At 34.2% G+C, this 25969-nt stretch overlaps 1 protein-coding gene across 15 annotated transcripts in view; it reads left to right on the forward strand.

Moving 5' to 3' along the window:
- The window catches only part of RBMS3 (RNA binding motif single stranded interacting protein 3), a 631961-nt gene that overhangs the window by 554260 nt on the left and 51732 nt on the right, over positions 1–25969 (forward strand). For 11 of the 15 annotated variants that reach the window (XM_006905714.3, XM_015597384.2, XM_025039137.1 and 8 more), the window contains 2 exons: positions 15794–15904; positions 23324–23371. In XM_006905714.3, coding sequence (XP_006905776.1) covers positions 15794–15904; positions 23324–23371 — 159 coding nt within the window. The remainder of the gene's footprint in view (positions 1–15793; positions 15905–23323; positions 23372–25969) is intronic. The other 4 variants (XM_015597377.2, XM_025039130.1, XM_025039144.1 and 1 more) reach the window with 1 other exon arrangement.

The raw sequence follows: 25969 nt of genomic DNA on the forward strand, positions 1-25969 counted from the left end.
TACTCTTGTAATCTGTGTAATAATTGGAAATGACCCATAAATATTGTAGAAATATTTCAGGTTATCAATTTAATGACACTTTTTGTATTTTAAAACAGGTGGATTAGATAAAGTACATAGCAAATAACCATAAGAAAATTTCATAAAAGCACAATACAAAAATAGTGTTATATTTTCTTTAATCCTTTGTTAACTAGAGCACTATCTGAAACTATATGCTAATTTTTTTACCATTTTTACACACATAGGATAGTTTATTACTGAAGCACGTAATTTGAGTGTTATATAATAATTTTGATTCAGTTTTGTTTCGAAGACTAGAATCTTACTTTTTTCAAGTCCCTCATATTAATTCAAAAAGCTCAAGGAGTTCTGAATTAAACCCAAATCTAATAGTATCTTCTAAAGGGATAATATTTTGTCATTTTTCTTATATTAAATAGTATCTTAAAATAAAAAATAAAAATAATCATTAAAAATAAAACGAAAAAAAGATGATCCTTTTTTTCTTTTTTGTATAGGCTCATATTTTTAAATGAAAAAAATTATTTTAAAAGTGGAATATTTCCTACTTGATTTTAAGACTTTTTCTAATTAATTTTTAAAACTTCTTCAGAGGTTTTGCTTAAATCCTACATTAATATAATAACAATGAAGATAATTTGCCAAATGCAGAAATTTTAATACCGCGGATACCACAGAAACAAATTTAGTGGGTTTCATTGACTTACTAAAGGTGAAAGACAAAACTGGGTTCTGACCCATTCTTTTTGGGACATAAAATCAATAATGGATTTGCATCAGGATATTGCAGAGTCTCTTCCAAGAAATCAGATATGTAAAATAAAAGATCGAAGAAAGAATTTCTCAGAGAAGTTAAAAGAAGGAATGAAGCTTTCATGGGATGGGGCAGGGAAGCAGCTGTCAGAACTATAGAACCTCCGATTCAGATCATGCAAATCATCACAGGTACTTAATACATAGGTGAGTGTAACACCTGCTTAATGCACATTTTGTGGTGTCAATAATTGCTCCAGTTGCTAATCCTAGTTATAATTTTTTCAACTGTTTCTTTGCATTCTCATTGTAATTCCCTTCCTCTTAGTAGTTGTAATCAAAATATTCTGCTTTTTGATGCAATTTTATTTTAATACTTTGGATGCCTCCATGGAACAGGTTTAAGGAAGCTCTCCCAAAATTAGATTCAGGTGCCAGGATCTCTAGGTCACTGCAGGCTACAATCTCTCTGTGAAACAGGGCTGCAGCTACGTGATGCTAAAGTTATTGCCTGAGTCAGCTGCACCTGCTCTTTAAGTTCTATAGATTGTCCTTTTCTGCAACTATATTCATAAACTTTATTTCCATGTTTTTCATTGAACGATCCTGCTTCTCCTCACTCCCACTTTCCAAGAAAAAAATTATGGACTAATTTAGTTTATTTGATATGATTTTAGATATTAGCTCTAGAACTCCTCACAATGCTTGATTGTTCCATTATTGACCTTTCTAATTTTTTTTAAAAAATGTCCCACTGCCTCTGGAGATCTGATTCATAAATTAGGTCATGCATGGCAGTATTAAGAAGCAAGATTCGCATCGACTTGCTGAAAATTAGCCACATTGGTTACAATCAAACCATATTTAAAAAACAAAAAAGGACATTCATTCACTTTTGCTAAGTTTTGGTATTCGAAATGGACCAGTATATCTCTTACTCTTCTGTATCTGTGCAGAACATTTATATTTTGGCTTTTGAAAATTTCGTAGTATGAGCAGATTGACAAATGTGATTACTGGTCTTCACAATTTAGGTGTTAAAAGAATGCTAAATTAAAGTATTGCATTTAGTTGTTGTTTCCAGAAAACATAAATCGAAAACAGTTCTCTATCTTTTTTCTGAATATTTTTTCTGAAATTCTTGCACACTACCTTCTTGCTTACTACCTTCACCCAAAAAATATATTTAAAAGATTATTTTACCCATCTGAGTCCACAAGATAGCTGTACCAAGTAATATGTGGCAAAACCATTTCTTATATGGATATATTCTTAGAATATAATTTTTATTTTTAACTTTGATCATTGATACCCAGATTCAATGAATGTTATGTTAAAGAAATGGTGGTTTTAAAAACCAAAAAACTATTACGAACTAGTGAAGTTTTATTATTTTTAATTAAGTTTGAATTTTGTGTACTGCATAAATATAACTTTTTAAAAGTTAAACCTTATCCCAAGCCCACTGGGTATTAATATTCATTAGGTCTATCCTATGAAGAAACAATAGAATTATAACTAGATTTTTTTTTTAATTTTACAAAATACCCACCATAGTCAGAATAGGTAACTGCATGGAATGTGTGGGTTAGCTATTCCATCGCCATGCAAATACTGAAAGCTATTAATTAAATGGCTATTTCTTGAGTGCAGGCAAAATTCTTAGGAGGAATGTCACAATAAAATATTACCACTTAATTAACAAATGGGTTGACAATTGGCATTAATGAAAGAGCTGTGGAAAGCAGAGGCTCTCCCCATAAGTGAGCTACACAATTCACAGCAGAAATGAATGCATCCATAATTACTTTCAACTTTCCTTCAGAGATGAAGCATCCATCCCTTGAGACTTCATACCTTGGCCTATAAAAGGCATTTTTGATCGTAATGACTGAGATAACTATTGAGTCATTTTTAGACACAATCTAATGTGTGTGCAGTCTACTATTCTCTCTCATTTTTAGAGCTATTTCCTCCTCACATTCTATTCTTCAACCTCATGCTTGGTGATTTCAAGCTGTTTCCTGAGGGCCCACAGTTCCTGCTGCAGCAAAACATCCAGGCTTGCTAGATAATACCTTAACTTGTAGGAAAGACACAAGTCATGGACCTTACCTGTGACTCCAGGAGCTGAGTGTTAGCAGACAGCCAGCCAAAATTTTAGACTAACTGAAGACAAAAATTGACATGGTATTGCTACACAGTGTTTACCTCTATGGGAAATTTTAATGCTCTCAATCACTTTGTCCACATTACATTTTTGAAAACTTTTTTTTTTAATATATATCTCATTGAAGTTATTTAACTACTTAACTAAGTCTAAGTTATTTTAGGGCAAGACATAATAGGCCTTCCGTAAGTATTAGTAAATGAATGAATTAATGTTCTTGAATAAACTCTAAACTCTAAATATCAACAAAACATCTTTTTAAAAGTTATTAAGACTCTAACATTGCAGACAGTTGACATACATACTATAACTAAGAACCTGGTCTATATTGGAAAGTATTATAATTCTTACTACTAAAAGTTTTGCTTTGTCAATTTCAAGTAAGCCAAGATAACACTTCTTAAAAGGCAGATTAATTTTTGTCCTTAAAATATATTATAATATCAGGAATATAATTCTACCATGAATGATTTAAGTTAATTTTCTATCCATTTAAAAAATATGTTATAGTCTCTTCACAGTATTTCAGAGTTGGTTGAATTGGTGGTGTAAACACTTCCTCATGGGAACTTTATACAATCAAAAGAAAAGAAATGATGGATGGATGTGGACTCCAGCTAATTGAAGTGGTTCTGAGTCAACCAGATGTTTTCAGCTGAATCATGCCCACAGATGCTATTGCTTCATTATTCCTTAATCTGGGGATTTACCCCGACTGCCGAGCTCGGTGACATTTGAGTGTTTCAAATAAGCTTGCCTCTCCTTTGTTACATGCTTTGTAAAGAGCTCTTGTCTGAAGCCAGCCTATCTTATGCCCTGGAAATGTTTTCAAGGAAGTTATCAGAGATGTTTGTTTTTCCTGCTCTTGGATGTGGTCTTTGGTGAGGTCAGAAGAATGGAACAAGAGCTGCCACAGATGACACTGGAGCTATTTCCACAGCTGGCTGCAGAGACTGGGCAGTCCCTTACAGATGAGTTAGCATGTGGAGGTAGATGATATAAAACATCTGTCACAACGGGAATAAGCAAAAACAATGTCCCTTTGAAGATTGCCTTTTAATGATGAGGTGGGGGGTTCTGTCTCCATCATGGGAATGAAGGCTGTAGTTGTTGGCAGGCAGATGGCTTCGGGCTTGCTCTTGCATGAAATAAAGCAAAAGTATATGTTGAAAACCTGTGATGCTAGTCAAATTGCCTGATTTTGCTGAACATTCATTTTCCCTCCTAACGCACATATAATCTATGAGAAAGGGAAGGAGGGCTAAAGGAAAAAGGTGGAAGGAAAAGTAAGAGAAAGAAATCAATTCCGAGTATTTTTCTTTTGAATAACTTTAATACGATACCATAATTTCAGCTGGTGGTTGAAAAGTCAGAAAAAGCATTTTTTGCAATAAGATTACTTTAATGTGTTTATAGCCCCATGTTATTTTTGATAGAAGTTTAAAATAGCAATATAAAAAAGGTATATCATCATGGCCACATGATGATAAACACCTCAAAATTTGAATACCAGTTAGTAGACATAAAGTCATATTTGTTTCCCTTCAAGAAGCAGTAGAAATAATAAAAATATCTTAGGGAACTATTTTAATTCAAAGATATAAGTTCAGTTTCTTACCCCATCTACCTTCAAAAATAAATTACAATCAATGAAATTAGCATTTTATTTTTTATTTCATAAAGTTGCTATAGAAAAATAAATCTTGACAATAATCTGATAGCAAATAAATGCTGAACATTAGCAAATAATAAACTTCTAGATCTCCTGTTACAGGACCAAAAGAGGGGCCACTGCCACTGCTAACCCTCAAACCACATTTCCGCAAACCCTGGAATCATGCTACTTCTGCCACCACCTGGCCAGTGAAACAGAAGCCATATGCCCTGCCCACTTCTTACTCGAAACTTTCTTCCAAATCTAAGTCCTTTGCAGGTGCCTCTGATTAGTAGAAGTCACGGATCTCTGACAACAAGGGAATCTGGGAAATGTGGGGCTTTTTCAGTTCTACATTGAATAGGCAGGATTCACTTTGTGGGAAACTAATAACGCGGAGAGAGTATTAAAAAGTAAATGTCTTCAGCCATGATCAACAGAGGTACATTATAGGAAGTAATTAGATTAACCTTAATGAGAGATGGTAAACTGTTCAACCTAGCTAGTAGCATTTGAAAAGAAAAAAGAAAGGATTTGGGGACATTTATGATGTAGCATTGACAAGACTTGACTGTGGATTGGTTATGAATGATGAGAGAGAAGGAGAAAGCAAGGATGACCTGGAATTTCCCATATTATTCCAAGAATCAAACAGAGAAAGAATATGTCTGAAAACAGAAAGAAAAAGAAAATATTCAGAATGAGACACAGTTGTTTTCTGGTGCCTGAGATTCCAGATCCAGTTATAAATTTGGTTCAGGAGTTCAGACAAAAGGCCAAGACAACAAAGAGCATTTAAAAAATTTTAAGTTTTAAACTAACTTTGGCAATTTTGGTTAGTTCCATCAGGGCTTAACATGTAGCAGTATTTTGAAATTTTATTTCTGACACCTTACCAACACCTTGCATTTATGGTATGTGTATAGATGCTGACTCTCAGTACTTTGCAAGGCAGATAGTACCTCCTCTAACACTTGACTGTAATAGCCATTTCAAACTCATTGGTGAAGCAGAATATTTGGAAAGAATGAAAGTTTTAGCTTGAAGGTTGCCATGAAAATGTCTCATAGGAAATCTTTTTGTAAAGGAGATTTTATAGATAAAGGCAAAAATCCTATGGAGACTTTTGAGGAACTGAACTAAGTATCACTGGCTGTTGGTGGTTATAACATATTTATTTGTGTGAGGCGTATTAATGTTACTAAAATCATCTGAAGCTGCTTGATCCTCAAATAAGAACTGAAAAAGGAATTAATAAAATCAGTAAGAAACAAACCAGGAATCTCTTTCGAAGCAATGCAATAGAAAATTTAACTCAAATAGAGCCAAGGTAGATGTAAAAAAAAAAAAAGAGAGCAAATCTTCTCAGACTTGACCATGAATATGAATGACTCACCTGGGGATCTTATTGAACTGCAGATTCTGATTCAGAGGGGCTGGGCTGGACCTGAGGTTCCCCATTGAGCTCCCAGAGGATACTATCTAGTCCTGAACCACACTCTGAGGAATAAGGTACTGGAGGATTTTAGAAGATTCTATTAAACCAAGAAAAAAACATAATTACAGCATCACTGTTTAGGAGAAATGGCAGTAAAATCTAAGTGAAATAAAAGATGTAAGTTTTTACAACAAATAGGACATTGAAGAAAAGAACCATAAAATTGACTTTCATCGCATCTACTGGATAACTTCATGTATATTGAATGACATCTTGCAGGCCTCATGTTGTATCTTGGTTGGATGTTTATATGTAAAATTTTACCTTAGAATATGGCCATTCCACCAGGACACATTTTTGTCTCAGCATCAGATTTCAAAATATTTCATCAATAGGGTATATACTGAGTTTGAGACATGTTAGTGACAATAGTGCTAATAGAAAGTGTACTTTAAAGGGAGTAAATTAGTTTTTTAATAGGGTCTTGACTTCACATCTGTATCCTTAAGTCTAGTTGAGTTGCCAGCTCTAACCAGGCAAATTTCTAAAAATGTCTTAAAGGAGAAAACAAATAACCCAGAAATGTTCTCTGAGGGACCACAAAATAAAGTACATTTTGTAGCAAATTGCAGGACAAGGAATAACTACTTTCCTAGGAATAGCCAGAATCAAGGTGCCTTGTGACATATTTAGGCAATTTGCACTGTAAACAATGGCCAGAAGTAGGGTAATGGTCAGCTTTTCCTCTCGATCACCCCTGTGATTTGAGAAGTATTTCCCAGACCTGTTCACCAGCAGGATCCTGCAGGACCTTAAAAATGATTTGCAGCTGAGTGTTTTGGCCTATTTGTCAGTAAGGAGAAGTTTTTAATGAGAAACTTTATGACAGCTCACAGTCCTGAGTGCTAGTTAAAGTGAGATAAACCTTTATCAGACAAAAGACGCTGCCTATAAATATTCAGATGTTTGCTGGGAACCCTATTTACCTTATCGTTGGGAAAAAGACTGGCCTGGAATATTTCTTCTGATGTGCATTTTAAACTTTCTGTACGGTGAAAATCTACTTGGAGGTATAAAAAGTGATTGCTGTATAAGTGAATAAAGCATTTTTTCTCTTAGCACATGGCAAGGTTTGACAAGAATCTTAGGCTGATATATGGCTATTAAAATGGTCTGTGGCATGGGAAAGCCCGAATAAAAAAGTTTATGCTGCATTTGTGGCAGTGTCTTGGCTGTGATACATAAACAAAATTTTGTGCCATGTAATTGGGTATCTATAAGTCTTCTATAGAATGGAAATTGTGGAGTGAATGCTAATATTAGTGTGTGGGTAGTGTGTGGCTCTTAGAAGCCCAAGAATTCTCATACAAAATGATAAGAACATCAAGCTGGCAATGGTTAGACAGGGGCGCTTTTAAAGGAAAGCAAAGCAATTGAATAAATGGATTTTTAAGACCATCCTGTTATCAAATAAAGGGATTGCTTCGGTTATTTCAATCAAATCCTCTTGTCCAGTTTCAGCATGGGGTTGTTGATTTTACATCCTTTAACATCATAGGTACCCTGGCTGATGAGCAAGTGCTATTCACTCATTTGGTCATTCAGCACCATTATAGGCTGTTTCATGATAGACACTGTGCTAGGCTTTCAAGCCATTGGAAAATGAATAAAGCATCATGAATGGCACAGTGAACTTAGAATCCAGGGGAGAAATAAAATACGATCATGATTAAGGTGTGTGCCAAATATTATGAGAGAAGAGAGAAGCAATTTACCAAAAACCTGGGTCAGACACAGGAAATATTCCCTAGCATGTAGCATTTGACAAAAATCTTAGAACACATATGCAAGCCTGCTGTAGATGCCCAAGACTCCTGGCAAAGACACTAAAGACACCAAAGAGCAAGGTGGGTCAGGGAAGGATGAGTAGTTCAGCGTGGGGGAAAGAGAGGTTCTGTGTTGATGGTCTTGGAGAATTAGACTGGAAGGGTAAATTGGAAGCCATGTTAATTTTTATAGAGCACGTGTGCTATGCTAAAGGGGCCATCCTTCTTTTGGAGATGAGCCTTCTTTTGGAGATATGTGGAACTAGAGTAGGAAGGCACAGTCTCACGGACAACTCTACTGGACAGCACAAGCAAGAGTGGAAAATATTTTGAGCCCATCACTGAATTATCCTATCTACCCTTAAATTCTTCCAGTACATTAACTTACAACCACCACTGGCTTAACAGTGCCAGTGTCCTAAACATGTGACATTTCCACTATGAAACAATATCTTTCAAGATGCTGACTCAGCTGTAAAAATATGATCTGGGCTGTGCTTTGGTAGAGAAGATAGTTTAACATTGTCTTTTTTATAGTTCCTCTTGGAACAAAAAATAAGGAAAATCAGTTCTGCTCATCTTTAAAGGGATAGGCGTATTTTGGGGGTTATTGTTAAGGTAGAAATGGTAAGGAGCTATTCTCCATATCTCTAATATAATTTTTATTATGTAATATATTTTATGAGTATATATCAGTATGGTTTTTTTGTATCTTAAAAAAGTAGAGAAGATAATAAAATAAATTATGATTAATCCATTCATTTGGTAAGTGTCACAGCTTAATGTTCTTTAATCTTTTTTTTTTCCTTAAATCTTTTAAAACTAATTTTGGAACTACCTACCTGTGTGAGGAAGGCATATACCACAGGAGTCCTGCAAAGTGAAGACAAAGAACTTAGGTTACACCATTAGTTTTTCAGCACAAATAGTGTGATTCCTTCATATCATCTATTCCACACCACATGGATTTTTATGGCTCACATGTTTGTGTGTTTGGTAGATCCTGCTGAGTCGAGAGCCACACTTGATTATGGAATTGGAGTGGGAGGATGATGAACATAAATTCACCCTTTGTTGTTGAAGCCATAAGCTCACTGGAGAAGACTTGAGATCCTTCCATGCACATTAAATATTTCTATTGGCTCAGCAACTATGATCCCTTTAAGTGGAAATGTAGAAAGGAAAATAATATAGTAACCCACCTACATAATAAAATTTTTTTTACAGTTTTAACTAAGTGTACAAATTTAATGACAAAAAGAACTAATTGTTCTATATTGAACTTCAGTCAACAAAACCATTTGATCATTTGGTCCCATGTCTTCAAATTTTCAACTCTCTGTCAATAATGTAACATATTTAAAAGCCATTTTGACCTATAGGAATTGAAAGAAGCTTGTTGAAAACATCAAAAGTCACTGCTAAACAAATTTCTTCAGTTTTAAGCATAAAACTCCAAAGGATTCAATAAAGCATTGTTGATAATCCTAATTATCTATGTACCTACTTTTGTCAGGAATCCTTCAATGTGACATTTCAACTTTATGTTCTTATTCAAAATAACACTATTGTATAAATAGGTACTTAACCAATAATTGAAACCATTATTCACAGTTGAATAGGCACAGTATATAATTAGGATTCCTTTAAAGGGGACTCCATGGTTAAAACTAATTTGGTTTTAATGTCTTTTAATATTGCATATTTTTGAAAAACAATTCCAATTAATGATAACTGAATCAAAAAGCAGAAATGGAAAGTATTTTGAGAATATTTAGAGCAAAAGAAAAAAAACCTCTTCTTATAGCTAATAGATATTCTTGCTTTAGATAAGCTGTGTACATAACTGTTCTAAATTTATCATATGACGATGGAAAATGGCCTACTTCTAAACATCATAGCCCACAGCTATGCCTCTCTAGGTAGCAGTTCAACTATTATACCAATCAAATCCATCTAAATTTAGGAAAGAGAAACCCAACCATATTTCTAGTTAGCATATTTCCAAAATAAGTAGCAATTTGAACTAATAAACATATAGCCATTGGAAGTCACATAATAATAGCCTTGTATCCTTTCATTGATAAATTAAAGAATTTAGGCAGTTGATTTAGACGTCAGGTCTTTAAGAAACTGTTTTATATCACATATATAAACTTGATTCAGAAGCTAAGACCTACTGTTAGCAGAAAGAAGATAGGTATTTTGTGCCATTATCTAATGACTGCAGTTTCAAATCTTTCTAATTGTGTATAAATGGAGCTTATGAATATGTCTGTATATCCTATAGTTTCTGAACCTCAGCACTAATGGTGTTTTTGGTGCAATAATTCTTTGTTGTAGGGAAGTGTCCTGTGTGTTTGTCATAGGATGACCTCTACTGCCAATGGCCTCTAGGTATTGGTAGCATCCCTTCCCCAGTTTGACAAGCAAAAAGGTCTCCTGACATTGTCAAATGTTTCTTCTGGATAAAGCAAAATGGCCCGTGGTTGAGAACCACTGGCATGTGCATATACACAGGTACTTTTTATTTGAATTTCCACAAATATGTTATGGTAGTATTAATAGAACTTTTTACACCAAGTAAATTTTGGATCTTATCTTTAAGGAAATGGTGGTCGAAGATATTAATAAATGCACAAATATATGTGCCAAACCATGATTTTAAAACTGAACTGCCCTTTGTAAGAACAAGTTTTCCCAAAAGCTTTGAAATGCTCCATTTTAACTAGTAATCTCAATCATGCATTTTTAAGTACCTTTTGATTTGAAATTTTGTTCTTTCATCATTCTTCCAACCAGTATTTATAAAGCATATATATTATGTGCCTCATACTATAGACAGCATGAAGACACTACAAACTGACAGTGGTGAACAAGCAGACATGATTTAGGCCCGCTAAGTATGAACATTCTAAATAAAAAATGTTGGTAAGTGTTAGCCATTTTTTATTTAACTGAACAGAGGCAGTGATATAGAAAATTAATTCACAAAAGCTCTTTTGAGTATCTACTGTGTGTAATTCCTATTTATGGGGATTATAAAGAGTATGTAAACATAACTCTTAACCTCTTAAAAGATATAATACTGAAAGAAGCAATTAGAGAATAATAAGAAGAAGGAAGGGATTAAGTGCTAAAATGGTATGCTAGGGGCAGTCCAACTTCCCAGCTTACCTTGGCTATCCATCATTCTCCCATACTGCCGACGTCTGTCCGCGCTCTTTCCAAAACGCTTCCAAAGTTAAAGTCATATCTCCCAGCACTGCCACAGCTTTTGGGATTCCAAATATAATTTGTTTTCAAGTCAGACTGCCCCATCCAAGTTGGCTGGAAATTTATCAAGGTAGTTGAGGATTAATGAGTGTTTCTAACGGATGGAGGGGTGAGGAGAGTTTTCCTGCTCCTTTTGTTTTTTTCTCTTCCCACAGCAGCAGTCCTTCTTAAACCTTACCCAGCACCCTCCTGCTAAAAACAAAAACAAAAACAGAACAACAACAACAAAACATTGATGCCAATATCACAAAAGAAAAAGATTAAACATCTTTACATATACTACTACAAGGAACATTGCCCAGTAATATTGCAGGACACTGCATTTGGATAGCTATTCCCCTGGTTAAACAAACTACCTTTATGCCATTTATATTATTAAATCATCCTTGCTATTGGAAAGTCATTTACACTAACTAAGTTACTTGTAAGCTCTTAGCATTCTCTGCACTCCAATTTCATGTGCTAAAAATAGTCTGGTGTACACAACTAGATTATTTTCTAACTAGATTAGAAATATTATTTTCTAACTAGATTAGAAATATTAAAAATTGACAGAGGCAGAAAAACATACAGACAAGAAAGAAGACAACTTTAAATGACATTGTTTTAAGTCACTTTTTTTAAGTCACGTCGAATGATTATTATAAAAAAAAGTCCTGTAGTTTTGCATAAGTCACTATAGGGAAGAGCACAATATGGACCACAGATATTTTGACATGAGACATCTAAATACAACGGGAGGGGAATAACGGGTGATATTTCTTTTCTTTTCTTTTCACATATTATCCAAATAAAGTTTTACATTTTACTTTTACATTCCTGTTATTTCAAATTCAAGGCTTAACAAGATTTCATGTAGGAAAAATTCTCAAATATGCTACGACACAAGCAAAACTGATCAAGTGGAAGCATGTTAGATCATCAGGCATAGGCCTGAATTATTCAGACAATTGCCCCATTTCAGCTTATCAAAAATGTAGGCTTGGCCTCTTTGCATTTTTAAACAAGATATAATAGGATTATTACTATAAAGTCTCATGCCCTATCACAAAACTGGTTTAAAATAAATAATTGAGAAAACAGTATAAATAAAATCAATCATTTGTGTCTAAGAACTATAACAGTACAATACAGTAACAGTTTATAGACAGAGCACACTTCACAAACTTTAGAGTGCATCAAAATCATCTGGAAAGCTTTTTGAAACACAGATTCCAAGGCCCAAAGCCCAGAGATTCTGATATTAATTCTAATTCTGCTACTGCTGGTACACAGACCATAAATTGGAATGGCACAGGACTGGAGTACTGACAGTCACAGGAATAGCCATACAAGTAATTCTTCTCACTATAGTCCATGTCCTGGCATTAATATAGGTTTTAATCCAACTGTGGGTGCTCTTGTTGGGAGAGAGCCTGCATATGTTTTCCCTAATTTGCCAATGATCCTATATTACAGTTGGGGAATTAAAATATTGATGAACTCTCCAAGACCTAAAATTTCTTTTCGCTATTGCAGAAGGCTAACAGATATTTTTATGGCCTTAGGTCAGCTATGTTTACTCCACATCAATGATCTTTGGAAACTTTATCTAAATTACTGTTGAAGTTGTTTATTTCAGAACTAGGGCAACCAGATCCTCCCTACATCTCTAGAGTATGAGTAGCTTTGTATTGCAGAGGCAGTGGCTAAAATAGACCAGACATTTCCATCAGCTGTTTGGTCATTGTGCTTTTTAGTGAAATTACAGCATGTTACAGTATTTTTCTTTGCAGCATAAACATTGAACAAACCCAGACATCCGGAGATGCTAAAATGAAAAATCTGTTTCCTCTTGCCTTGCCATTTGCCAAGTAAACTCCGTCAGACAGCACATTCTATACATTTCGAGTAAATGAAATTACCCTAAATGTGTTGGCAACATCTGTCACGAAACACTCCTCAGTCTGTGGCTTAAATGGATTGGATGAGAATGGATTTGACAGTATATTTAATGAGGTACAATTATAGTTGAGAGCACTTGTTTTTCCTTAACAACTGAAGGTTTTTGTTTTCTTTTCATTGTTGTTGTTTTCCTTTCTTTTTGCTCTTCAGTTTTTTAATTTAATATCTTACACTTTACAAATGAGATTCTATAATCACTGATGAGGAAAGTGGCTGGCAAACACTATTCTTTATTGTAGATAACCAACACTTCAAACTCTTTGGTTTTCCCTAAAAAGTATCAAAAAATTTGTTTCTCCAAGGAGTTCCTGTCTTTCACTTCCAACCTACCCACTGATTGTAAAGTTCTCCACTCCCTGAAACTGTTAAGGAATTTCTGTTTTTAATAATTTATGGGAGTCTTTTTTTTATTTAATATTTTTACTAAATATGAACAAGAATGTATATCCGTATATATCTTCCCCCAAGAATTATTATTTTATTGTTCCTCTATTTGCAATAACTGCTCTAGTTAGGAAAAAATGTCTCCTTTATATCTTTTTATACTCTGTACCTAGTGCTGCTATTTAGAATTCCAAATTATGACAAATCCCTTCCCACTCTTCCCTTTGATTGCCAGGATTTTGGTTTATACGCAGAAGCAGCACTCACTCTGGCATCTGTAATCAAACGAATCCCCAAACACTTTCTGAGAAAGGATTCTTTAAAGAGACCAGACAATCTTTCCTAAATTAACTCCAAATGCAGGTATTCAATCCTTCTTATCATGCATGGATTTTAATTCATCTGTCAAATGCTCGCATATCTCATTTGCATACTGCCTTCCAAACAAAGACTAAAGTCTACCTCTCCCCACCACTGGGAAATGAGGTCACCCCTAGAGCACTGAGAAGAAAGTATCCTTACCAAACACAATTTGGTCTTTATCTCTATTTTATGAAAAACAATCTTTTGTATGGCTAGGGCGGGTTGTTTAGAATTGAGGGATTTCCAGGATTGTGACAGTTACCTGTATGTTAGACTCTCTCTAGGGGCAAATATTCTAAAAAGATAGATGAAGTCTCAAGTTCAAGTAGAGTATTGAAGTCTTGCGCCTACTAAGTATTAAAATGTTGTGAAAGTGCCACTTTTTGGTTGGAAAAAATGTTTTAGGACTTGTCTTTACTCTGAAGTTATCCTGTAGTTTTTCTCTAAGTGATTTAAGAACTCCAGTTCTTTGTAAAATGTTTACTTCTGGTCTGGCACAGCTGATACCTGAAATGAAGGCCAGTAAGTTTGTTTTTGTTTTTAATATAAAATAAAGGCACTTTTGTTAAATTCAGACAGCAAGAAAAAGAAGTAATATGTCTCTGAATTATAAGTAAAGCTTATCTTATGCCCCTCATTCAAGAAGCATCCTGATGAGTGGCAATTCACAGAAACATCACAAAATTCAAAGAACACAAATACACAACTGTATATATTTACAAGCTACAGACCTATAACATAACGTAGCATAGCAAAACATAGCATATATGTTTTCTGATTGATTCTAGCTCAAATCCTAATGCCTGTTGGAACAAAGCTCACTGTGTATCAAGTATTTCCAAATATTTGCCTCAGTTGCTGTACTCCCTCCACATTAAGGGGAGGAACCCATAAGAAAAAAAAAAAGCAAAGTGATAGCCTGATCCTTTAAGAAATACAGTCAGGAAGTTGGATTTATATAATAACATGAGAAATTAATCATCTTGCGCAAAAAGAGTTTTAGGATACATTTGCTCGTGGGTAATTAATTTGGGGTCTGAGTTCTTGCTATCTACATGAATCTGTCCTAGTTTTATTTCTTCAAAACATTTACTGATTTGGAAAAAAAATCACATAATGAAAAAATAATGTTTACAGAAAAAATAGCATTCAGATACCTAATAATTTTATTACCATTGAGTATTTAAATGAGTTGTTATAGCACAAGTTTCTGCCTTTGTCATCATCTTTAAAATAAAAAATTGGAATTATATAACATCAAAGATTCTATTCAAACCTAGATTTTCAATTTATAAAAAATATTATTCCCTTCTTTACGTTAGTCAATTAAGACAACATAGTCCAATAGAGGAAAAAGAGAGGGAGGGTAATATGGCCTGGCTCTATCACAGTAACCATGTGACACTTTGTATATGGACAGAAATTTTCTTAAAATCTCTGTTATTTCTTGCATTCCAAACAGTTATATTAGATTTTAATATATCTTTCAAAGATATCCAGTTAAGAAACACATCTGGACCAGCCTTATCCTCTCAGTGGTAGATTGTATTGAAGTGATCAAGAATTAGCTGTATAAATCATGGCTAAGTGGCATAAACCAAAATTCTTATTCAATATCAATAAAAACTAGAGAATTCCCATAGTATTCATTTTTTATCCGTCAGAGGAATTGTATTTAGAACAATGCGAGGGAATATATACAATATCTTAGAATACATTCTACATTGAATATTGGAATTGTAAATGACAGGCAATTTAGACAAATCAGAGATAAATCACATCAGAGGAAAGGAAATTGCTAATGTTATATATTTAAATGAACCTAAAAGGACATGGATTGATATAAAAATTATACATAGTCGAACACATTGGATGCTGACTCTTTTACTGTGTTTATTTTTTTTTTAAAGTTTCCTTCCTTATGGAACGTGTTTTCAGATGGACTTTTTGTGTGTTTTTAGGGTGCTGTGATTACACCGACAATGGATCATCCTATGTCAATGCAGCCAGCAAACATGATGGGCCCCTTGACACAACAGATGAATCATCTTTCTTTGGGCACAACAGGAACGGTGAGTTGAAGAGTTTGATTTGTTTTGTTTTCTTGGACTTCCTCAATAAGGTGCCATACTCAGTTCTCACTGGCATTATCAGAAAAATTGGTTCTATACCAAATAAGTTGCATTTGCATACATATTCAATTTTGGGACACACTTACTCACTTGACAAGGCTGAAGGTTCTACTGCATTGCATTTGAATTTGAGTTACTTCTTGTTCTCAAGACACAATCCACGAGGTATAATGTCTGTTTTTTGGAAAAGTGTCTTTATGCATGCACCTGCAAATCTAGACCTTGTAACTTAATACACTTAAACCTGTTTTTCTTTTCCCAGATGCTTACTACTTCAGCTAATATATCATTCCCAGGTTATTCATAAGTGAGGAGCCAATGGCTATTACTAATATACAGGCCTTTTTATTTATTTTCAATGCTTAAATCAATAAAAAGAAATTGAGAACCTGACATAATCGAGTTCTTTTCATCTTCCTTTTAATATGTCGACATAGAAGATGTTGAAAAATAAGAAAGGAATGTAATGTACTTGATCTTTTTTTATAGGTCAGCCTACTTTTGACTAGCCATTATTTTTCCTTAGGGGAAAAATATATTAAAAAATGCCTATTGCAACCTTGATTTTACAACTAAGGCATTTGAAATCATAATCAAAACTTTGTTTTTTAAACATCTATTCAAAGATAATTCCCCAAATGGTCAAGAAGGCAAATGTCCGATACAACATGGAATACTACAACTTTGTTAATTTCCATTATAGAGAGCAACGAAAAACATCAAATTCAACCTCTCATGTGACACCATTGATAAGTTTTTATTTTTTATAAATTTTAATGCAGATAATTTTGTGATTTTTAAAGATGTAGAAAGGAAAAAATCTACTTTCTTCTGACTGAGGCAGCTTAAGTATTATAGAAAGAGCACTGTACTAGGAGTCGGAAATTCTAGATTAAAATCTTGATTGAGCCCTACTGTTTCTATCTGTCCTAGGGAAGACAATATCTTCCAGTCTTAATTTCCACACCCCACCCCCCGGTTGAAGTATTGAATATGATGATATATGGGGCCCCTTTGACTATATGCCTCTATGTTTTTAAACCTCACATGTCTCAGAGTCACCGTTTCTATGATTCTTTACAATTATGCTAGCATCATCTCCAAGTATCGATATATACTATGTACACCAGCTATATATTGGAAATTTTACCATAAAGCAATTGTTTGCTTTCCACATAGATGTGCTGACTTGGGCTTTTTGGAATATAAGAACTTTCTAACATGTCCATTGAGGCCTCAATAATCTGTTCTAAATAGGAAGAAAGTTCATATAACTAATGGAAGGAGTCACTTTGTTTCAATAAAGAAATCTAGTTTTATTAATGTAAATGAAGTGCTTATCTCTGAGGCTTCAGTTGCTGAACCTATAAAATGCAATTGATGATACTTTACTTATCTGAAGGCTTGCACTGGGTCAAATGATTTCTTAGGTCTCTGACCTAGACTTTTAAAAGTCATGTCTAAAATGACATTTAACTCTACCCTGTGGTACAGCAGATTTTCACCAGGGAGATAGAATTTGAAGATATTTCTAGAGCTTTTAGCAATGTATAAGGATTATTTGCTGTCACTTCGTTCATTTACTAACAAAACAGACCCCAAGAATAGTATTGGGAGGACCTGAAGTTTCTCATGGGTCCACTATAGATTTTCCTTCATACCAGCTTTAATTTTCTTAAGGGACCATAAATTCTCAGTAAGTGAAGTATCACGATTTTATTATATTGACAACCTGGAATCTGATAAAAGAGGGAGTTATAATGCAAAGTTTAGCAAAAAACACTTTATAAATCCTACTCCTTTGAATCAAAAGCAAAGCCAGCTGACTTCCTGAAGTTCAAATTTGCAAACTTGAAAAAATATAAGAGCTAAGTTTAATTGAGAATATGACTGAATACTTTGGGGAATTGAAAAATAAGCTAAAATATATAGAACAGATTCAGAATTATAATAGTTATTGATCAATAACATATATTACGATTAGTATTTAAACATTTTCAACAAGAACACAGTTATACAAGACCACAATTTTTACCCAGCTGGTAATAACCAAATCATTCAATAATGATATATACCCCCCTTTTTGTTCTTAGCAAATGTTTTAAGCATATGGCTTATTTTTAGTACCAATTTTTCTCTAGCTTTTTTTCATTCTTTTCTCCCCTCAAATTTGTTCTAAATAATGCGTAGGTATAAGATTTATATAAATTGATGTTTTGCAAAGGTTTAAAATTTCATAAGGTTCTGGAAAGACAGTGGGAAAACAGTATTACTTTGTTGAATTAGTCAAGAAAATATCACTATGTGTATATATTGTTATACATTTTTCTTCAACTGTCGTTCTTATACTTTAATATGCCATCATAGATTCATTTTATGTGAATTTTTGACTGGCATTTGGAATAACTACCAAATTTCCCCACCTATTGCACCTTTTCAAATACTTTATCATTGCTTGGAAGGTGGCCTGTTGTCATGGAAAGAACAGTGGGCACTGGAATCAAACTCATCTTCAAAGCCTGGCTTGGCCCCTTATTAACTATGCATGTTTATACAGGTTATTTAACCTCTGAACTTGTATTTCCTCTTTCACAAAGTGCAAAAAATAATATTTACATCCCAGAAGAGTTGCCAGTGTTAAATGGAATGATATATGTGACATACCTAATAGAATGTGTGACACCTAGTACTAGATGCTTATCAAATGAGCTGTCCTTACTCCCCTACCTCCAGCGGCTTCATACAGATGGTCACCTCATCCAGGTCACCCAAAGGGATGTAGGAAACTATCAAGTCCACAGCACAATTCACTGGCCTGCTCTATTTCATTTCGCATAACATTTCTTTCAAGTTTCCACTTCCTTAGCATCTAATATACTCTTCCAGGGTTGTAAATCCAAAAGTGTATAGAGGCCAGCTAAGTTACATTAATGAATAAAGTTGACTGAGCTCAAGCAAAAAAATCCTAGAAATATAAAGTCCAATTTGGTCTATATTTACCTATGTCATATAATATAAATATACATGATTTTGGAGATTGTATTTTAAGTTAAAGACATTTTTAATGCAATACTAATAACATCTCTGCCTGATTGTTGGATGAACAGTAAGTAAGGAGAGATGGGGCCTTTGGCTGCCTGGAACATGATACTTTGTCTAAAGAGGACAGTCACTGCTCAACTCCAGGTAGCTATCACGACATGGGCATACAGACCTAGAGTGGCCTCAGCTTCCAATTTTTTAAGATAAGCTAAATATTTGGATTTTAATAGAAAATGTTTATATTTGAATGTTGCACCCAGTTTGTCCTAAAAACTCTCAGATTGTGACTCCTGCCCAGAGTTTTCCTAGTTCTCCTCTAACCTCTCTAGCCATTGCTTCTTCTTTTCTTTGACATGATTTCCTTAAGCAGTCTCATCCACTCTCATGGTTTTGAACTCTGCTTGCTATGCCAAAGACTCCTAAATGCTTACCTCATCTTAAAATTTTAGACTGATTTATCTAACTACGTGCTAACTATTCCATGTACATCTCACTCTGACATCTGTCAGCATGACCCAAACTAATCTCATTAGCTTCCCCAAGCTTCTTTCCCACTGACCCCCTTCCTCTTATACATTCTTGCTTTTTATTTCTTCTTAAGTCAATTTCATGACCATTTACCCACGTAGTCAAATGTTACACCCAGAACTCAGTCTAGGCTCTCCTTCTCTCTCACCAACAGATAAAATTACTTTTCAAGTCCCACCAATTTTGTCTCATAGACATTTGTCAAATACATCCCTTACTTCACATTTCTAGATGCTCTTCCTGGGCCTTGTTTGATTAATTATAATAGTCTCCTAACTGTTCTTCCTGCTTCTTATCTCAATTTCCTCCAATCCATTATCCATTATGTTGCCCAGCCAGTCAATCTAAAATTATCTGAGCATGTCTCTCTCCTACCAGTAACTTTTCAGAGGCTTACAAATATCTAAGTTCTCTGAAATTCTGCACTGCAAGGTGTGAGCAGTGACTAGTCAAGATTAACAGAAACTTCAGCTCCAGAAATACCTAGGTTCTAAGGGCAGAGCAGAGAGAAATCCAGTGAATAATCCAAAGTAGGCAGTGGTCAGGGCTAATGGGGAGTTGGAACTAGATTAGAATTTTTCATTTTTAGAAGAGAGGTATTAAGCCATAGGCCAGGTCTCACTTTCTTTTCTAAGATCCCTGGGTAAAGGAAGTATATTGAGCCAAAGCCTCTTTTTCATCTTCATAAAATCAGATATATTTGGTTCCCTAAAACCCCAAGTTTTGAAATAGATACCATGTAGTTTAATTAAACTTTCTCTACCATTTGCCACCTCAAATATTTATTGTTCAATTCTCTACCTATTTTTAAACTGGACAGAATCTGTAGGCTTTAAAAGAAATAAATTTTATGCAAGCTGTGTAATTGTTTTATTCCAGGGCTCTGCTGACCTCGAAGAATTTTCTAGCTTTTCTGCTTTTGTTTAATTTTTTTGTCACAAGAGTCCCTGAGTAGAACCAAAGCCTTGTTATCATAATTTCTTATCGCTCTATTGTAAGCTTTAGCAGAAACCACTGGGGATTTTACTGTGTTATGAGAACCGCCAAATTGCATGACAATCTTGTTTTACAAGTTTCTTATCTCCTTTTCATTTGTTCAGTTGGTAGTCACCAGTGGCTTACAATGTCACCGGAATCTGTTGAAAGAAATAAAGTTTTTGTTCTGCAGGCTTCCTATCTGCAGTTCTGTTTGTGTTCTCCAATCACTGGTGATGCGTGACATCATTGGATTCCCATGGTATAACCATAGCCACTCTCGAAGATAATCTTGTAATTGTACCCCATTTGTTCACCAGAGTTCTCTAACATTTTTCAGTCACAGTATTTCTCCTTTATTCGTCTAAAATTCTGATGGTGTCAGGCAAAAATCCTAAATTATTCATTTTGCTTAAAGAATATCAATTTTTTTTCAATTATTAGTTGTGAATGTAAGTATTAGGACTGAGATTGATAAAAAGTAACATAATGTTAAATGGACACATGATTAGGAAATAGTATAACGAATTCATAAATGACAGTGAATATCACTTTAAATACATTTTTTTTTTCAGGAAAAAATATCAATTAATTAAAAATGGTCAAATACAAGACAGAAAATAAAGATAAAAGGGAATAGATTTTTATTTGTTTAGTCTTATTGTAAGATAAATGAACTTTGAAGGTAGTCTTATAAACAAAAAATAAATAGTCATTAAGTGAAAGTCTAGCATAAAAGTTTATTTGCAGAAATTAAGTTTTTCCTGTGTAAAAATATATCCTGAGTTCAAATAAATTAGCAACAAAATACAAAACTCCAATAGATAAAATGCCAAAGAGTGCAAATAGTTGATAAAGGGTAATATAGAACACCAAAAAAAAAGAAAAAATAATAATCAAAGAAATAGTAATTTAATCAAATACACAGACACACATAACCCATTAAATAAAGTTATAAAAGTAATACACATTGCTAATGAGGATGTAAGGAAGTAAACGTGCTCAATCACTGATATGAGATGATAGGAATCTAAGTTTAAAAAAGCATCAGTTGGATAAGGTGTTCAATGCAGTGTTCTTTACACTACGAAAAAGAATGATTAAATAAATCATAAGCCATCCATAAGCCATCCAGAATGTAACACAGCATGAAGTTATAAGAGTTTAAAATAAATAGGAGAATGTCATTTATAATCTTAAATCAAAAGAGCAGGATGCAAATTTGCATATGTAGAGTACAGTATCAATATGAAAAAAATTATGAAATAAGGCTGTAAGAAATACAAAACAAATGTGGTTATTTCTGGGTGATGTAAATAAGAATAATTTCTATTCCAATCATTTTACTTTTCTACATTTGCCAAGTATTCAACAAAAAGTACAATTTACTTTTATTATTTATTTTTAAATGTTACAAATATATTTTTGGAAAATGATCAGTGGCATGGTCTTAAAATTAACTTTTTGTTTGTTTCTGGTAATATGTGATTGCAGTTTTTAAAAGAGGTACTAGGAATTACTACCATTATTAAACTATTCGGAGATCCTTTAAAAATGATTCAACTTATTCTAGTTTGGGGGATTATAATCAACTCACTAGTTCACTTACCTGTTGCAAGAAGCAAAATAATTCATGCCTAAGGTTTATTTGCTTTTGAATCTTTGATCAGTGTTTGATTTTGCCAGTTAAAGTGCCTTGCAATGTTGAAATTTTAATCTTTCTTCTCATGAGAGAGTAATTAACATTGTCCATTGTGGCAAGGAGATTAAATGGAAAAGTTTGTGATTGTTCAAATTAAGTTTTCAAGTAGGTGGGAAAATGAAGTTTTGAGGTTTTAGTTTTTTAAAATGAAATAATGATCATATAATGAAATAAAGGTCACACAGAACATCTATTAAACCATGCTTTGGCAGTTTATTTGAATGTGAGCAATAACTGGTCCTTTTACTCCTTTAAGGGGAGTTGGGGCAAGATTAGAACTTTTCATTTTTAAAAGGGGGGACTTGGGCCATAGGCCATGTCCCACTTTTCTTTTTTAGATCTCTAGCTAAAAGAATTGTGTAAAGCCAAAGCCACTGTTTCATTTTCAAAAAAAAAAAAAAAAAAAAAGTCAGATATATATGGTTCCACATAACCCCAAATTTTGAAACAGATGCCACGTAGTTTAATTAATCTCTCCATGCTATTTGCCACCTCCAATATAATGGCACTTTGGAAAGAGACAACAATCATCTGTTGAATAGATTCTGTTCTATTTATCTCTGCTCTCATAATTCCAGCACACAAAGCAACTTGGCCTTGACTGACAACCACTGGGATCAGAGCCGGAGCTGAGTGATCAGAATGCATCAGCCCCCATAGAGTATGGGAATGCGCATTTTTCATTTACCTCTTTTAAATTTTCCATTCTTTATTTTTACTTCCAGAACTTTGTTTCATATTGTGCTCTGGGCCCCTTCCAGATGGGCTGCCTTGTAGAATTTTTGTGTCAGTCAGAGAGGGTACAAATTTCACACTGATTCCCCAAGAAAGGGACCAAAATTATGACAGACAGAGGAAGATGACAACGCTCTGGGATAGACCGTACTGCCCTCACAGGTCACATGGGTCCTAATAGTGTGCCCAATGTGTTGGTAATGGAGACTATTGTATCAACTGTAAACTAGGGGTCATAGTTCCTTAAGAGCTTGAAGGCAGGGGGCTTAGGCAACCATATGACATACAGTGGGCACTTCCAAGTTTTAGAGCTAAAATTCTATTTTATTTTCTTTTGTACTTCATTGCATTCTTTCTCATGCTCTTTTCATTCAAAGATTCAGTCCCAAGACAGGATTATGATACTCCACCAGCTGTTGTGTCAGGTAGGAAAATTCTAATTCCTTTAAGACTTGATTGGAGGGGAGAGATGGAGGTTGCCTGGTTTTCTCCACAATTCTTTAAAGCAGTGATTCTCAACAGGGCTGGCTGCAAGGAATTTGAAGTTCAGTTCCAAGGCAAGGGGTGAGGGGTAGGGTGGGCGTAGCATGGTTCAAAAAAAGTATATTTAATATTCTAATCTAGTTTTGTGTCTAGAAAATAAATATGTTGCTGTTGAAATAAAATGTAAAAGCTCAAAGACATTTGGTCTGTGAAGGATACACAGAAAATAGAGTCTATGTTCTGTGTATCAGTAATTCTCAGTGTTAGAAGGGTTCGTTAGAATTTCTTGGAAGTGGGAGGATATTTACGTTTATCAAAAGAGGGCACAGATTAATTTTTTAAAAAAGTAGTTTGAGAAGCACTGCTTTAGAGACCAGAATTCTTCTGAAATCAGAAAATCATCCCATTTTGCTTGCTCAGCACCCAACATAGTGTCTGACCCCATAGTAGGTGCTCAATATAATTGTGTGTTGAATGAATCAAAACTTCAAATTTGTTCCAAAAATGGTATTTTGGATATTGAAAGAGAAGCTGCCAATGTTCCATTGGTACAACAAAGTGGCAGAGATTAATTTGAGAATACATTAGCGTCAGGGATTTTAATCAACAATACTTAAATTATTTCACAAAATTTGGTGGTGCAGTTTATAATAGGGTACATGTATCTGAAAAGGTGGGTTTTCATTTTGAATTGCACAGTTCTTCTTGTGCTTTCATCTTAGCTTTGAATTTCGCTTTCTTGCAAAGAGTAAAATGGGCACAATTTTTTCATTTTTTGTTGATTTTTTTAACTAAATAAAATACTGGCAGCATGAAAAGCTTTGAATTCTTTGATCCTTTGATGTGTTAAATGATGAGGACATAAAATCCAAACCAAGAAGGGCATTGGAGAAGCAGAGCAAGAGATGAAGGCCAAAAATAGAGTTGAAAGAGCCCATCAGGCAGTAGAGTCTGGCAACTGAACGGTGGTTTACAAGCAGAGAACATCATGTTCTTGGCCACCCGGTTTGCTTGACCACCATCTGAAGAGTAATCCTTTTCTCATGTCTCCTGGACTTGTTTAATTATGCTCATGGATGAATATGCAACTTACAAGTTTAATAGTGAAACGATGAGTTAGCTTTCAACTGTGAAGCTACTTTGGTCGTCTAGGAGAGCTCTATAAATTGTCATTAAGTAAAACATCACTTATCTTTCTCCAAAGTGTATTACCTGTCATATTGTAATGTGCCTGTTTTAATAAGGATGTGAGACCCTCAGGAAGGTCCTTTGTTTAATGTAGATAGCCTTTACTTTGTTTACCATGTGGTGTCTGTTTAACAAGAGGCATCTACTCTTAATAATTCACCAATATTAATAAGAAAAGACACAAACTAGAACTTTGCTTCAACTAGTTTTCCTGATGTTAGTTTCCAGAACATAATGAAAAAAGCAATGAAAACATCAAAAGCACTGACTAGATATCAGCCATTAGTTAGGCTCTACACTTTGAGGCAGAACATCTGGCAGCAAATCTAGCCTTCGAATTCCTACCTAATTCCGTAGACAGGTACCATCGAAAGTTCTTGAGCAGGGAAATTACTTAATCAAAGGAGTGCTTTGAGAAGAGTAATCTGGCAGTTTCGTGTGTGCTTGAGCAAGAAACAGTAATTACAGAGAACAGTTAGAAAGCCCAGCTATGATATTGTTAATAATAATAATAATAATAATAATAATAATAATAAAATGCTAAGATCCCAGCAAGGAAGGGACTAATCTAGAAGTGACAAGAAAAAGAATACTTTGGATGACTTACAGTTGTTTTCCTCTGATAAAATTGAACTGGTGGTTTGACATTTTATAAATTTACACAGCTTTCTTTGCCTCTTTGATCTACTTCTAAATGAAAATAGACTTGGCTGCCTAAAATGGTGTTAATTGTCTAGTGGGCACAACTTGAGTGACTTTTGAAAAATCGCATATCTGTTGCCCAGCTGTTGACCAAATCAAGAAAGTGAAGCAGGCAAAAGTATTCCAATATTTTTTTAGAATATTTAGTTGGTTCCCACTATAGGATCCAATTAAATTGTCATAATGTATCAGAGTTCAAGACATCTGCCTGGTAATCTACAAAGACATAACCCAACCTAATTTATTGAATAAATATGTCAAACATTTATTGTCAAACATTTTTTAACATCTCTGAGTGTTAGGCACTACATTCAATTACTGAGCATATACAGATGAATATGAAAGACCATTGTTAAAAAAAAATCATCTAACTTAATGTTGTGGTTGTTGTTGTTTAAGTGTATAAAGTGTGTAAAATCTAAAAAGGTCAGAAACTCTCAGGAATAAATGAATTCTGTGCTGGATTTGGATGGACAAATAGGAGTTTACCAGTTGGACAAGAGTGGGAAAGAGACATGAATCAAATGGGACAGGAAATGTAAATTCTTAGAGACAAGAAACAATGTGAAGTGATTAGATGACAGCAAATCATTTGTTATTCTTGGGACAAAATGTTGAATTGGTGGACACTGAGACTGGGCTGCTAGGGT

The sequence above is a fragment of the Pteropus alecto genome, unplaced genomic scaffold, assembly GCF_000325575.1.
Source record: "Pteropus alecto unplaced genomic scaffold, ASM32557v1 scaffold10, whole genome shotgun sequence".
NCBI lineage: Eukaryota > Metazoa > Chordata > Mammalia > Chiroptera > Pteropodidae > Pteropus > Pteropus alecto.